Source organism: Tachypleus tridentatus, chromosome 12 (assembly GCF_004210375.1).
Source record: "Tachypleus tridentatus isolate NWPU-2018 chromosome 12, ASM421037v1, whole genome shotgun sequence".
NCBI lineage: Eukaryota > Metazoa > Arthropoda > Merostomata > Xiphosura > Limulidae > Tachypleus > Tachypleus tridentatus.
The window spans coordinates 41,426,765-41,444,219 of NC_134836.1; the positions used below are offsets into that span (position 1 = coordinate 41,426,765).

A 17,455-nucleotide genomic window follows, 5' to 3' on the forward strand; every position below is an offset into this window, starting at 1 on the left:
TCAATCCCACTATTCGTTGGTAAAAGAGTAGTCAAGAGTTGGCGGTGGGTATTTATGACTATTTGCCTTCCCTTTAGGAACGACTAGCGCAGATAGCCCTAGTGTAGCTTTGCGCTAAATTCAAAACAAAGGAACAAAGATAGTCAGAAGGCGTATACTTCATTTTTTTAGACATATTTACCAAACTATTTTTATTTTCTGTTGTTTTTCATCACTCCTGGCATGACCTTCGTATTTATTCAACTTGCCTGTTTGTAAATTTTATGTCATTCATCACGTCTGAAAAATTTCGTGTTTCTTAATTAATACCTTTTATTTTTCACTGTGTCTTCATCGTAATATTATCTGGTAAGTCTAAGAAATGTGATACATCTGATTCACATACGGTTAACGTCCTATCAACACAACTCTTTCATTTTATTATATTATTCGTAATGAATTATTTTGGTAAAGTGATGTTTGATTCTATGTCTGGTGCAAATCTTTTGTTATATTTATTATCCTAAAATCCATGAACTTCCCATGAACTGAGACAGATTAGATTAAAATTTTGTTCATACATTTTATATTCGTTATGCAAACCAAAAGTGGTTCTTGATGATTTTAACAAACTTTATTTCAAAACATTCATTTCTTCGTGTTTTTGGTTCAAAATAGCTACAAAGTGTTGAGACTCTACCCTTCTAATAGTAAACAGCTACGATTACTACACGATTTAGCTGAGGATGAGAACTCTAAGGTAAGAACATGCTACAGCATGCACAGTACTAAACTACACATTAGGTACTCTCTAAGTTACCTTCTAACGTGTAGAAACAAGTGTTAATTACGAGAAGAAAGAGAATATTTCAGACTTGAACAAAAATATGTACATTTTAACACTGGTAACTTTCCTCCTGTAAATTTTCCTACAACCAGAAAATCACTCTGTTGTACAAAATGCATGTCACCTTACCCTAACATGAATGCCAATTTAGAGCCACAAAATTAGGTTTCCACACAATTTCTTATGGTTTTTTTTATAATAACAATCATACTAATTAAACAATTTACTTACGCTTCTCTAAATATCTAGATTATTTATACAGAAAATTCAAGTAAGTAGACAATTTCCTTCCATTTTCAAGAAACATGTTTTACAACACTAGGTGCTCACTTCAGTGAGATAATTTTTAAAAGCTAACGGCCACATCCATGTTTTTAAAATTGTAAACACTTAATTTAAAAACCAACAAAACTGACACATTTCAACATGTTATTTCGCATTATTTACCCTATCCAGTCTGTCTTGTTGCCCAAATTACATTCGTGTAATCATTGTTTTATAAATATTTCGCTTTTCTAGCTCTCTGGAATTACTATGAAATTTCGTATTACTGAAGTGACGTATTATAAGCTGTTATAACTGTTTGGAGACAGAATTTCTTTTAAACCATTGTTTCAATTCCTAAATAAATATTTGCGCTTTGTTTAAAAAGTTAAATTTAAGCTTGAACTTGTGTAGATAAAAAAAAAAAATTGCTATTGTAGATTTGAAATAAAATACAGTATTAGTCTTGACCTAAATAACTTAGCAGGTTGTATTAATTAGGTTGTAAGGGGGTTTATTAAAATAAAATTGTAGTGGTTTAATTACCAGTGCTGCTGATGGCTAATCAGATTTCCCTTACTAATTTTTTCTCTTCTTAAGCTTGACTTCTGGTTATCACCCTCATCTGTCAGTCGACCTGTTGACGTCATGATTCCTCCTGAGCGTTTCCACCAGATAGAGCATTTTTTCACTGCAAACGATATTCAACAGCAGATTTTAATTGAAGATGTTGACAAGTATGTAATTTAGTTGCTATCCAACCCTTCTAATTACATCAACTGACTTCTTTCATCTTTGTAACGTTTTCTATTAGTCTGGTTTTTTAGTTTTTATATGAATCAATATTCAGCTGGATTTATTGTTTTCAGGAAAGACGACAAAAAAACCTAAATAAATAACACAAAAGCTTAAAATTTGGTTTCGCACAAACTGAAGAAAAATTACCAAATTCCACAAAAAGAAATACCACTAAAATTATGTACAAAACTACAGTTTCGTTGGAAAATGGAGAGCATTAACACTGTCAAAATTATAAGAGTAACCACGAAACAGTGTTGTTATTACTGTTTCATGGCCAAACACTAGTTTCTCTAACTTACAGCTAAATGTGAGTTATGTAAAACATATCTGTTGTTAAAGTCTATCATATCATTACTAGCCGTGACCTGCAAGATAGTTCACTACTTTTCATGCCCTTCGCCTGAATTTTCTTTACTTTATAATATTTACGAATGTCATTTAAGCTAGACTTTCTTGCAGGCGTCACGAGTTAGATTGATAAATTCTAGTCCACTTGAAAAACATTTTCGCGGTTAGACAAACAGACTCAGGGAGATATAACTTTATTTAATAAAGCTGCAGGTATTTAACGTTGTGTAATAAAATTACGAGAATTTTACTTCATCCATTAAAACTATAAGTAAATTGTACTTTAAAGTATAGTAATGGTATTTATAAAAGTGCAAATAGTATGAAATATTTATAAAAATAAAGGATAAAATTAATGCTAAAAGGTGTTTATAGCGGTCAATGAAACGAACTGAAGCTACATTATTGTGTGTTTTCTTATAGCAAAGCCACATTGGGCTATTTGGGCTGAGCTGCAGAGTACATTACTGTAAAGCAAATGCAAAGCTGTAATGAAGGCAAAGTTGAGTTGAATTTGAAAAATGTGTGTTCACAAAGTGGTCAGCGTATGCTTTGAATAAATGGCCATGGATATTTTAGACCTAAGTAAGTCGAGAAAGCCCATATCAGTTGTATTTAGTATTGTGTTAATTTTTTAAAGAAATTACACGCGGGCTAAGTGCCGTTTGTGTGAAACACTTTACAAATTAAAAACAAAACTGAAACCTAAGCTTGGTGTCAAATGATAACAACAATATTTTTAACATAGTTTAAGTTTACCATACTCGTAACGTTAAAAATAATGATTAAGCAAAAAAACAGGTAAAGTGTTGTGACTGGAAAAGCCAATCTGCTATCTTGACTCCTTAAGACCTATCTATCGATATACGATTTGTAGCGTTTGATCTAGAAATTTGCGAGAAAAGTTGCGGACAGAGAAAAGAAAGCGTATTATTTATAATGAACTAACATGAACTAACGCAAAATATGTCTGCTGTTAAATTCCATAACATCTGTCGTTTATTAATCAGAGAATATAAATTGAAATAAAAACTTTAAATGTTCGGATTGATAATTCGCATCGATAATTTGGATTAAACGTAGTATACAATGTTAGTAAGTTTAAACGACACTTTAAAACAGCAATTCTAACTTAAACAACAAACAGAAGGTAAAAGGTATCTCTAAATGTCATCGTATATGATATACAAAAATTTAAAGTTGCAACTAGGTATAATTATCGTTGTAGAAACAAGAAAACTCGAAACAAACAGAAATTTACGAAAAACTGAAGTAAACGCTTACAATTTGCAAATAAATTACGTAATTTGCGACGTAAAAGTTAACTCTTAAATGTAAAGACGTAGAAAACAATGATAACTATTACCTAACACACAAATTATTACTCGCTGTGCTTGTAGTTTACGCCCGGCATGGCCAGGTGATTAAGACACTCGACTCCTAATCTGAGGGGCGCGGGTTCGAATCCCGTTACACCAAACATGCTCATCCTTTGAGCCGTTGGGGCATTGTAACGTGACGGTCAATCTTACTCTTCGTTGGTTAAAGAGTAGCTCAAGAGTTGGTGGTGGGTGGCGATGACTAGGTGCCTTCTCACTTGTCTTACTCTGCTAAATTAGGGACGGCTAGCGCAAAATTCATGACAAACCAAACTTGTAGCTTGCCGATAGAACTTGATGTTTATAAACAAGTGTTAATTGCGTAGATTTGCGATAATATTTCAAACTTGAATAAAAGCACATACATTTTAACACTGGTGGCCTTCAGCTTTCTTGTAGTGCTTCGTTTTAAGATCTGCATCTTAATTAATCTATCACTCGTTTTCTCGCGTTTTTTTTTCGTTTCTTCTGTATGATCAAGAGCTATTGAGAATGAAAAGACACCAGCTACATATTCTGAAGTTCTGGAAAGCGCATCAAATGGATTCTTCACGAAATATCAACGCATTAATGACGTAAGTACAATTCTTTAAAAAAAATCGACGCGTTAGTGACATAAGTAAACTCTTCATGAAGCATCAGTGTTATAGTAATGTAAGTACAAGCGCGCGCTTCCTTAAACTGAAACATTTTTTAAACAAAAGATGCGTTCAACAATATTTTAAAAAGATACAAATTTTATTTTTTTTGTTTTGTTTTTAAGAAACAACGTCATTTTGGAAGTTAGTATAACTTGTTGTCAGCAGCTTAATACAAGCCTCGTGTTATTCATCTTGTGACACCAGTAGGTGCCGTGCGAGCTTTTTCCGGGTGAGGGGCTGAGGTGAATTATAAAAAAATTAAGAGCATGCAATATACACCTTGTGTGCAAACTTACGTGCAATGTTAAGTAAGCTTAAACGACAGCTTACAGAGGTAATTCTTACTTAGGACGAACAAACAGAAAGTCACATGTGGATCTAAATGACATCATGTACTTTGTAGAAAGAGTATCTTAATACAGCCTTCCTTTCCTTCTTGATTTTATGTTTTTACCTGTTTTTCATGTTTCTTCGTTTTCTACAAGATCAAGGGCTATTTAGAATGAAGAGAAACCATCTGCGCATTCTAAACTTGTAGGCAGCGCATCAAGTGGCTCATTCACAGAAACATTTCAGAATTACTTTCTTAAATGTGTTGAGAACAAAACTCGACTCTCTTATGACAAGTATAAGTAATTATAATAAAGCTTCGTCACTTTTGAAATGGCCTTCACACCATAAAATTTGTTGTTGCAACAAACAACTTACGTAAATAGTGTAATGACCACTACTGTGTTGGTCATCTCCCAGTTAGCCTGATGAGCTCTGGACTGAGCGAAAAGCTTCATTGGAAATGTATATGGAGAACAAAACGTTGTGGGAATACTTTTATTATATACTCTTCTCATTATTAAAATCCCCAAAGGAGATGAATGGATCAGTGTTAAAAATCCTTCTCAGATTCAGAATTACCAACGATTAGCATCATTTTATGTACTGTGATGAGAAGTCTCAATCTTAATGTGATCTGAAATTTGGTACAAATCCGATCACACTTTACAGAGTTATTCATTCAAAACCGAAAAATGTCCCATCTCACGATTATAAAAAAAAAAAAAAAATGCTTGAAAGTGAACCAGAATACTAATGTACACCAAATTTAGCGGAGAACTGTCCCTCACTGGTTTCCGATCTGTGTAAAAGTTTCATGTATATAGCTCTATTAGTTTTTGAGATATGAGCATCGAAACAGACACATGGACACGATTGCAATACCCTCCTCATTTACCCTCTTGGATGAGAAGGCTAATTAATTATAATCGTGCTTCGCCAACTTCGAAAAGACTTTCGTATCAAATACGGAGATTATTTCTAAATCTCATCAATTTACTTAATATTTGTACAACTAATTGTTAAATCAATGCATGTTCTGTTGAGTATTTACGTTTGATGTTAAATCAATGCACGTTTTGTTGAGTATTTACGTTTGATGTTAAATCAATGCACGTTATGTTGAGTATTTACGTTTGATGTTAGATTAGTGCACGTTCTATTGAGTATTTACATTTGATGTTGAATTAGTGCACGTTCTACGTTTGATATTAAATTAGTGCACGTTCTATTGAGTATTTACGTTTCATATTAAATTAGTCCATGTCCTGTTGAGTATTTACGTTTCATATTAAATTCGTGCACGTTCTATTGAGTATTTACAAGAAACTTGTTTGTTTGTTTGTAGAATATCGCGCAAAGCTAATTGAGGAGTATCTGCGCTAAAGTGATATATTAGTGAGAAAGCAGCTGAACAACAATACCCTCCACCAATTCTTATAATAATCTTATCAGACTGAATAGTGGGATTTCACTGTCACACTTTAACGCAGAAAAGGCCACAGAGAGCACAGCGTGGTTTTTATTTTATTTTGGGGGCAATAGGTTTGTTTGTTTTTTTCAATTTTGCGCAGAGCTACTCGAGGGCTATCTGCGCTAGCCGTCCCTAATTTAGCAGTGTAAGACTAGAGGGAAGGCAACTAGTCATTATCACTCGTCGCCAACTTTTGAGCTACTCTTTTACCAACGAATACTGAGATTGACCGTCATATTATAACGCCCCCACGGCTGAAAGGGCGAGCATGTTTGGTGCGACGGGGATTCAAACCCGCGACCCTCGGATTACGAGTTGAACGCCTTAACCCACCTGGCTATGCCGGGCCTGGGCAATACGATAATAACTACACGTGCAATTTACTGTGAGAAGATCACGAACTTTGTCAAATTCCCGGATGTGAGTTTATCTCCACATAACGATATCTCGTCGTGAGGATGAAAAATCTCACAGTATTTAATACATCTGTTGTGGTTGACTTTGTCGGAATCACAAACCAACACCTGTTTAACTTCACTTTGTTAAAGTATCACAGACGTACTCATAAAGGATTTCCTTTTCATAGTTTTTTTTAGTTTTTTCTAGGGTCTTCCTTTCAATTATCAACAGAAAACAATGTTATCTGGAAAATTGCTTCAAGTTTAAGAATGGATGGTTAGTTTTGAATTAAACTTAAAGCTACATATAGAACTATTTGTGCTCTGCCTACCAAGAGTATCTGTAAAGGGTTTCTAGTGTTGTAATTTCGCAGAAATACCGCTGTGCTACTGGAGGTTTTTAAAAATGGAATTATCCCTCTGAGGGCCGCATTAACAACTGAGGGTGTCCGTGGCAGTTTTTACAAGAGGGGAATACAAATGAACTTTATAAATAAATCAACTACAATTCTGTACAATTTATTAGAGCTCCATCAATATACAAACACAAACGATGAATAGATTATTGAAAATAGTAATTCTAATATTTATCACAAATATTAGACACATCGCTGTGGGTTTAAAAAGATCCGGTGTTCGGACCGTAACTAAAGGAAACTTTTGGCGTTTCCGTATGAAAGCGATCATGGTTTTCTATGTCATTTCTCAAGAGCAACGAACGGATTTAGGTACTGTCAAATAGAAATAGGTGTTGGTCTCCGTGTGCCAGTGGTTCGTGACGCCTCTAATAAGTGTATTGTAAGAACACCAATTTTTTACAACATTGTTTTCTGTAAAATTTTCAGAATCAAATGTTTACGAAAGAGCGAGCTGCAAAAAAATTATAAAACGTTTTTATTATGACTAAATAAACGACGGAGCCCCTCATGGCCAGGTGGTTAGTAGGCTCGATTCGTAATGAGGGTCGCGGATTTGAACTCCATCACACCATACATGCTCGCCCTTTCAGCCTTGGGGCCATTAAAATCTACGGTCAATCATATTATTCGTTGGTAAAAGAGTAGCCCAAGAGCTGGTGTTAGGTGTTAATGACTACCTGCCGTCCCTCTAGTCTTACACCGCTAAATGAAAGACGGCTAGCGCAGATAGCTCTCGTGATGCTTTACGCGAAATTAAAAAACAACAACAAACAGTAACGTCGTTTGTAGTGACACAGTTACAAACATACATTTGTCAATGACATATCCAGTTTTTTTGTTTGTTTGGTTGTTGTTGTTTTTTTTTGCTGTTAAATAGAGGGCCCCTTCCATTCGGGAGGCCCAGTGCAATTACATCCCATAGTTCCACTTTAAGCCAATAAAAACATTAATTTTCGCTAAAACAATGGCTACACAGTTCATGTTTATGACTCATCAATGGCAGTGGTTTGTTCATGGATTACTATAGTATTGAGAATTGATCAGCGACACCAGAGTTTACTTGTATTGTTGCTACGATACTGAAAACTGTCAAAAACAATCACATTTAAAGTTGTCGAAAAATAGAAGAAAAAACAGACATCACAGCATATCCGAATTATATTTTAAATTATTATTGTTTGTTGCTTTCAGGAAACAATACAAATTATCAGGAAAATTACCTGAGTAATTCACAGGTTGTAGCATTGCAGAGTAATTCGCAGGCTATAGTAATTTAGAGGAATATACGATAATTCGAGTAAGACGTAAGATTATAGGCACACAAGACTACACGGATTTTCCTCACCAATAACTGATCTTGTAATATGTAAAGTATGTTACAAAACCAAAGGAACGCTCGCTGTACGCTGAAAACGTTTCAGAACAGCAATCCCTTTAAGCCTGAATTACCTTTGAGTATAAACTATATAAATAATGTTCAGCAAAGAATAAAAAAAAAAGCATATTGTAGTTCATAAAGAAACTTATAGATCGTATTTTTAAGTTATTTTCAATAAATTTGCTCATGATTTAATTGATGAAAAGACAGGAACATATATTTTAGGTCATCGGCGTTCAGTTACTAGCAGATAAATACATATTATTTTTCATCTATGTGAAAAAAAGTTTTATGATTGGTGTTTCGGGATCTCATGTTTACTTATATAAATATGTTTAATATTGTGTTATAAATTCTTACTGTAATTCTGTTTGGCAAATCACTTAAAACTAATTGTATGTAAACTTCACTGACTTAATCTGATTAACATTATCGTATTTGTTGCTTATGCAAATGACGACGTAACTAGCGCGTAGACCATTACTATATATTGTATCCCAACTGGCCTTACGAATTCTGAAATGACGCGTTTATTCATAACTTCTTACAGCTAGAGTAAGTATTGCTCTCTTTTGTTTAGATTCACAACTATCTTGAAAAACTGGCTGTTGAGAACTCAGCCATTGCTTCAGTCTTGTCAATTGGAAAGTCTTACGAGGGACGTGACCTAAAGGCCATCAAGGTAACTCACTCAAATGATATTTTACAACTAGCAATCAGTGTCATAATAACAACTAGCAGTCAGTGTCATAATAAGAACTAGCAGTCAGTGTCATAATAAGAACTAGCAGTCAGTGTTATAATAACAACTAGCAGTCAGTGTCATAATAACTTACTCGTGTAAAAGGGAGAAGGGGATTAATTGACTTTAATAAAAATAAATACCAGTTGTACAAACAATATGTTACACAAATTAACACTAACATTGTTAGGATGTCACTCAAAGTAACACTAACATTGTTAGGATGCCATTCAAAGTAACACTAACATTGTTAGGATGCCACTCAAAGTAACACTATTATTATTAGGATGCCACTCAAAGTAACACTAACATTGTTAGGATGCCACTCAAATAACACTAACATTGTTAGGATGCCACTCAAAGTAACACTATTATTATTAGGATGCCACTCAAAGTAACACTAACATTGTTAGGATGCCACTCAAATTAACACTAATATTATTAGGATGCCACTCAAAGTAACACTAACATTGTTAGGATGCCACTCAAATTAACACTAATATTATTAGGATGCCACTCAAAGTAACACTATTATTGTCAGTCATATTATTTTTATATTTTATTGAAAGAAGGGGGAAAATCTTAAGATTCTGGCTTCAAAACAGCCTAACAAATAAATTTCTACACCACTAATAAAGTTTAAAAAGCTAATGTTCTTTATGAAATATCGGAGACTCTTGCCTCTTACATGTTTGTCATGGTAGTCATAGTTACGTATCAAAACCACTCGTAACAAGGAAGTGGCGTTAAATGAATTTAATTATATTTAATTTAAAACATGATAAATACGTTAAACTATATCGGTAGTGTGCAAATGATTGATTTAAACATTTCTTATAACAGTTACTCTTCATTTTCTATGAAAGATTTTTACACAAATTTTCCTTCACTAATCAGGTTGGTTGTATTCTTGTATGTCTTAATAGATCAGTAAAGAAAGTTCAAACGACAAACCTATAATCTGGATCGATGCTGGGATTCATGCTAGGGAATGGATCTCAACAGCTACAGCCGTATATATAGCTAAAGAGGTAAGAACGTAGATGTTGTAGTGATGTCCTTCAGACGTAACAGTGTTCTAAATAATAAGTCTGTTATCACAGACCCTCCCTTACCAACAAGTCTTTAATCATGTCTGAGTGTACTAAATAACATTTAAGTGTATCATAATGACCCTTTTGATGTGTTCTTGACACTTAATCTCGAAATATATTAATTTGTGTTTATTATATACAAATAGATATAAATTGAAACTTGTGTTACCTTATTTTTGGGTTTACTGTGCAGTAAATGTTTAATAATTTCCTTTTACATTTTGCTCTATTAACAAACTATGATTTTCTAATAAGAAATATTGGAGTTATTCTACTCTTACTATATGTTAGTTTTGAATGATACTTCTGTGTAGATGTATTAAGTATCAAATTCAGAACTCCTTACCTGACTCTAGAGTAAATTCACTTGGAGTAATGAGTTGTACCATTCTCTAGATGTATGCTTCAGGGAACAGCTCTCTAAATGTACCAGGTATTTAGTTTTGAATACTTCGTGATTATTATTTCCATTGATGTAGAAAACGTAACTCGTCTACAGTAACCATTACTATGACTCAGCTATCGTTCTTTTTTTTTCAGTTGATTCAAAATTACAACACTGATTCTGATGTTAAGAGTCTAGTTGATACATTTGAGTGGTATATTTTGCCATCTGTTAATCCTGACGGTTATGAGTACAGCCATGATTATGTGAGTATTGCTCAATCTCTGAGTTGTTACTGTTTTTCTGTATTATGCATTCTGGATCATGCGATACTAGTGACTGTAAAGCAGTCACGCTTGTTTAAAGGAAAGTTTACTGTCACTTGTTAACCTTGTCAAGAGTTTTTTGGAATCAGAAAAAAAGAAGGTCATCCTCAAAGTTGTTGTCTTAGTAATCAATACAAAAATCATTGCAACAATGTACTTACTGTTACACTTCTTGTTAACAGGAACACCTAGTAAAACCTATGATGCTACAAACAGTTATGCCATTTTATCTATAGTGTTTTGTTTTGTTTTCAGTACTAACTAAGAAAGAATGCTAAAAGTATCAGTATTCTAGGAAAGAGGGAAAAGTAGTGTATTTTGTAAACATTGTGTTTCTTAACAGGATCGGATGTGGCGTAAGACACGCTCAGAAAGTTCATCAATGTGGGGATGTAAGGGAGTGGATGCTAACAGAAACTTTGGATTCAAATGGAACCGTAAGCTGAGAAAATACTTCTCTGTAACTAGCCTAATTTAGTGTGAAGTTTTTCAAATTTAACGAGACTCAGTATAACTACAGTTTTAAAATTTAAAAAATCATATGTAATTGTAAATTATAGGCAAACATTTTGGAGTTATTTATAACTTGAGATACTATCCAAATCCAAGCTAAACAAAAATTTATTAATAAATTATTTCACTACACCATAAAAATTAATTTTCAATAAACAAAAAACAATAACACATTAAATAGTTCATCAAATGACCAACAGAGGGAGGAGCTAGCAATAGCCCATGTTCTGACATATACGCTGGACCGAAAGCTTTCTCGGAACCTGAGACTAAGGCCATTTCAGAGTTTATTCTGGCAAGGAAAAACCAGGTGAAATTGTACATTGCCACACATTCTTATTCACAGCTATGGCTGACTCCCTGGGGCTGGACGTCTAATCTCCCTGATGATTACAACGATCAGGTACGCAATCTGATAGATTGGTAAAACAGAAAACAAACAAAAAAAAATCTTTAAGAAGTGTGTAAACCATCGAAAAAAATAAAACAGTCTAAAAGAGATTAAACAAACTGATTGTCACGCAGCATAGCAGTACAAAAATATCCTTATATCTGTCTTCAGATGGATCAGGTAGAGACACCAACCGAAATCTTGCTTTCTTTTTTACATTTGTACCGAAATTGTCAAATTGTAAAAAGAGTGCCAAGCCAGTTAGGTGTACTATAAAAATCTAATGCTATTTTATAATTTCCAACTAAATTCATTTGTACATTACGCAAAACGAGGTTAACGTTTAACGATAATAAATTCATGACATAACTTTATTAGATAATCACTTACACCTTCCAATGCACTTTATATTGACTATATAAATAAACAAAAATAGGTTTAAACTAAGTGCTTCTTTCATTAACCAGTCATCATGATGACGAGAAACCCGCTTGAAGTGAAAACGTATTCTCAAGACGGCTGGTATGGATATTAAAACTTTAATTAAAATAAAGTTGTTCGTTACTTTATTTAAAGTTTAATGTGTGTGTGTTTTCTTATTGCAAAGCCACATCGGGTTATCTGCTGAGCTCACCGAGGGGAATCGAGCCCTTGATTTTAGCGTTGTAAGTCCGTAGACTTACCGCTGTACTAGCGGAGGGCTTAAAGATTAATACCGATACCACCCATCTTGAGAATAACCAGTCATTAGCTAATGATGAGCAGACTTCAACATACTTCCATTAAGTGTGTTAATAGTTAATATTTATTACCATCACTAATGCTGTTATCAAGTGACTATCCATACATCTAAAACTGAAACTTAGTAACAAAATTCCAATGATGGCCAAATGTAAATCAACACATCAAGTTTAACGCTTTTTTATTCCATTTTTTTCACAGAAAATTATAATTCAAACCACTGTTTCAGTAACACTTTGAATAGCTATGAAATGTATGGTTGTTCTTTATTTACAGTACGACTTGGCTAATGTTGCTGTCAATGCCCTGAAGTCTGTCCACGGAACAAAGTACAAAATAGGTTCTTCTACAAACCTTCTGTGTAAGTTTTCAGAAGTAATAACTTTCATTAAGCCTTACGGAATAAATAATTGTAACCCTACTATTAACTATCTACCACTTTTTTTATCTAGTAATCCTAAAAGCTTATATGATTCTTGACTACACCAGCTACATTGCTGTACTTTGTTTACAGATATTGCTACAGGAGGTGCAGATGACTGGGCTTATGGTGCTGCTGGAATTAAATACTCTTATACCCCTGAACTAAGAGATACAGGAAGATATGGCTTCATTCTTCCTGCTAGCCATATAATACCATCAGGAGAAGAAACGTTTGCTGCCATAAAAGCGATGACACTTGTCTTGAAAAATGACAAATTGCGTGATTTGTTGTAAAGATATTTAAATTTAAATTTATCTAAACTTATTATTGCTGTAGCAATTCTTTATAATCATCTACAGATTGAAGCTCTGACAAAAGTAAAATAGAATGTCACGTCGAATCCTTGCGGTATTGTTTTATTTTTTTGAAGTCAGCATTATACTTTTAAAAAATGATTTTCTTAGTCCGTATATTACAAATTCAAATTTTCTTTAGCGTGGCTTTAATATAACAGGTTTTTCGGTGGAACAACAGTAAGCTTTCGAACGCTAAAATTCAGATTTCGATTCCTCCCGGTGGAGACATCAAACACTCTAAAATAATCATCGATGTAACAGTAACGACATTCGTTAGGAAATAGGGCTAGATTCGTATCCATTTTAAATATATAAATATATGATTAACCTACCCACTTAATAGTTTGTAAACATTAACTTGTGTCTTATAAACAACTTTTACAATAACAGGTTTGGGTTAAAAATTAAAGAAAAAAAATTGTTTGTTTGGAATTAAGCACAAAGCTACATAATGGGCTATCTGTACTCCGCCTGCCACAAGTATCGAAACCCGGTTTCTAGCAGTTTCAGTCCGCAGACATGCCACAGTGCCATTGGAAAGCACAAGGAACATAATTTGTATAATTATGATGTAATGGGTCGAAATATTTACATTCGTAACACGACCCAGGATTGCAGTGTACTGTAAGGAACCAAAGGTAAGGTAGCTAATCATCAACACCCACCACCAGCTCTAGTTACTCTTGTGAAATAGTGAAATTGACTGTCACATTATAACGCTCCCAAGACTGAAAAGGTGAGCATGTTTCGTGTAACAAACCGAACCAGGACTCCTTTGAAAACAGTAACAGGTTAAAAGGGTATAACTTAGTTAGTAATTTTCTCATAACACTTTCTCACGTACCGGCGTTATAAAGGTACGATCAATCTCACTATTCGTTGGTGGTTGGCGATGAGTGGTGATGACGAGCTACCTTCTCTCTACTATTTCGTTGCTAAATCAGGGACGGCAAGAGCAGATGGCCCTCGTGCAGTTTTGAAAAGAACTCAAAACAAAACAAACTATTATATCAAAATTAGAGACGAGTAACCTCATGCAGCCTTGCTTGTTTTTACAATGATGAGTAATTTGTGAAAAGCGAGAAAAAATCATACAAACTTCTAAATATATATTTTCAATTTTTTGTGTTTTTTTTTTTTTAGAAAGCATACATAATTGAACAATTTGTTATAGTAACACAGGTGTGTGTGTTTTTTTTGTCATACTAAAGCCACTTGGAGCTATCTGCTGAGCCCATCGAGGGGAATCGAATCCTGATTTTACCGTTGTAAATCCGTAGACGTACCGCTGTACTAGCGGGGGGCGGTAACACAGGTAATAGACCATTTAAAGCTAACGCTTAACAAACATACAGCGATGTATTACTTAATAAATTTTTTTTTGAAAGAGAGTTGTTGTTGTTTTGGATTAAGCACAAAGCTGCACATTGGGCTATCTGTGTTCTGCCCACCACGGGTATCGAAACCCGATTTTTATCGTTGTAAGTCCGCAGACATACCGCTGAGCCACTGGTGGGCTTGAAAGAGAGAAACTTCACAAACAATAAAAAGAAAAAATAATAATAAACGCAGTTTAAACTTGTGTATATAAATAGTACCACCAGCCATATATTTTTTCTTTGTGTAATATCAGTATAATGCTCATGGTACCCATGTTCACAAAATTTGATTTTCTTGAAATTGCTTTCAATATTTTCCCATACAAAGTCACTTAGTATATAACCACTGTTACGTATTATAAATTATTTCGAACGAGTTTCCGATTTTATTATGTTACGTACGTTACATAAATTAGGTAGATTTTAAATAACCGAAAATTTTAATTTAGATTTGAATTTAGAAGTTTATTAAAGTTAATGTGTATTAACTTTATGATATTTGCCAACAAAATTGATACACACTATCTTCTTCCATAACTCAAGTATATTTGAATATATAAGCAATAGTACAATTTGTAATAGTAGTTATTACAAATAGTTATTATACAAATATTGGCTTATGTACAAGAGTTTTACAAACTTACAAACAATACTGAGTCTTATATCCGTCTAAAACTGAATATTTTACTGACAATCTGGATCTTCGACAAGCAAATTAATTCTGAGTTGATATTGTTACACCTCGCTAAAGCTAGCTCTGTCTTTTCTTGGCTAGCCTCACATCGATGACTTTTTACCGAGGAAGATATCTAATGTCATCGTAGAAATACTAACGTCCGAAGTTAATTCACTAAATTCGCACGGCTCGTAATGTTCGAGTGCTATAAACGTTCCTGGTCAAATATCTCTAGTTTTCCGTTTAACAAGCGTTAATCACAATTATTACTTCTGAGGCTTATATTCTTTTCTGTCTCTCGGGTAGCTGCTTTTATATGAATTACGCGAAATTCTAGAACGTTCAACAGTGTTCAAAGACGCTAGCGTTTTTGTAAAACAAATATTGTTGGTTCTTACTCTCAAGAATCTTCCACAAATTTAGAGAACAGGCTGGGCTTGCACATCCAACAATATGTGTCATATGCATTAAAACTAATCTGAAACAAACGTAGGTATTAAAATAAACGTATTACGATAAATCCGTTTCACCACAGACAAATGACACATTAAACTGTCAATGTTGTGTTCTTCTAATACGCGTTTTTATAGAAAGTTGTAAAATACGTTTCATAGTTTTATTATAAACATTCCATTAGATGAGTCCGCATTTTAAGTCCCTTACCCTGCTATTCTCTATTGGTATTAAGTATTCTGTTAAGAAAGTGATAGCAAATTACCCAAATTCGTCCCTCCCTCTCCATTCTGCTGTAAATTAAACATTCGATTTGGGAGTGAAATTTGCCTTTTTCAAACTGCAGTGAAACCTAAAGAAAGATAAACGACTCTGTAATTGTATAACAATTCTCTATACATAAGAAATAACTAGAAACTTTACATTTTTTTATATTACTCGGCAAAATCTTGCAAGCTTTGTATGAATGTTTCTAGACAGGGTTGTTTCTCTGGCTTTATATTCTGACATCAATACACCCTGAGTAAAACAATCCAGTGGACTGAAGTTTGGTAGAAATGTCACTTTGATGCTTGGACTTCTTTTATTCTTTTGTTTCGAATTTCGTGGAAAGATACACGAGGGCTATTTGCGCTAGCCGTCCCTAATTTAGCAGTGTAAGACTAGAATGGCAGCTAGTCATCACCACCCACCGCCAACTCTTGGGCTACTCTTTTACTAACGAATAGTGGAATTAACCGTCAAATTATAACGCCCCCATGGCTGAAATGGCGAGCATGTTTGGTACGATGGGGATTCGAACCCACGACCCTCAGATTACGAGTCGAACACCTTAATCATCTAGCCATGCCGGGCCGTGAACTGAGGTAAAATAAATATAACTTAGTCATTTTCTGTGGCTTAATTTAAATAAATATGTCTTTTAATGATTGTGTATAAATAATAATAAAAAAACCATCCATTCCTTCGACCAATAATGTAAACGCATAGTTAAGATACACATTAAATATCTTCCTATAGATTTAAATGTTCAGAAATTTAGTGCATAACAATACAAAAATAAGAAATATTCCCTTCTTTTCGTCCTGGCCCGGCATGGCCAAGCGTGTTAAGTCGTTCGACTCGTAATCCGATGGTTGCGGGTTCGAATCCCGGTCGCACCAAACATGCTTGACCTTTCAGCCATGGGGGCGTTATAGTGTTACGGTCAATCCCACTATTCGTTGGTAAAAGAGTAGCTCAAGAGTTAGCGATGGGTGGTGATGAGTAGCTGCCTTCCCTCTAGTCTTACACTGCAAAATTATGGACGGCTAGCGCAGATAGCTTTGCACCAAATTCATAAAAACAAAACAAATTAACAAAACCCACAGTGTTGAAATGCAGAAGCCAACTGTATTTTTCTTCGGTCTAAGAAAATAATACAAACATTTATATATGAATATAATCGAGGCAAATGCCAATTTTGTTCAAGTACTTGAAACTCTAAGCCATAATATGTTTCGCTAAAAGCTATGTAGATTTATATTTTTGATATAATTTGCACCTATGAAATTCTGATGCTTTTCTCTCCAACGTATCACGTATAAACATTAAACCAGAGACGTAGCTAAGGAAAGGGGGACATATCTAGTCATACTAATCACAAGGAAAGGGGGACATATCTAGTCATACTGATCACATCTTATGTTTCAGATTTTATATCTAATAAATTCGTTGT

The 17,455-nt window shown here is 34.1% G+C and overlaps 1 protein-coding gene across 1 annotated transcript; it reads left to right on the forward strand.

Annotated features, from left to right (window-relative positions):
- The first annotated feature begins 662 nt into the window (after positions 1-662).
- Positions 663-13,274, forward strand: LOC143233125 (carboxypeptidase B-like). The gene is made up of 10 exons (XM_076469054.1): positions 663-739; positions 1,691-1,827; positions 4,100-4,193; positions 8,839-8,940; positions 9,927-10,031; positions 10,635-10,745; positions 11,149-11,242; positions 11,519-11,721; positions 12,727-12,811; positions 12,965-13,274. Exons 2-10 carry the CDS (start codon positions 1,739-1,741, stop codon positions 13,165-13,167), a joined length of 1,086 nt encoding a protein of 361 aa, XP_076325169.1. The 5' UTR covers positions 663-739; positions 1,691-1,738; the 3' UTR covers positions 13,168-13,274.
- The last annotated feature ends 4,181 nt before the right edge of the window (positions 13,275-17,455 follow it).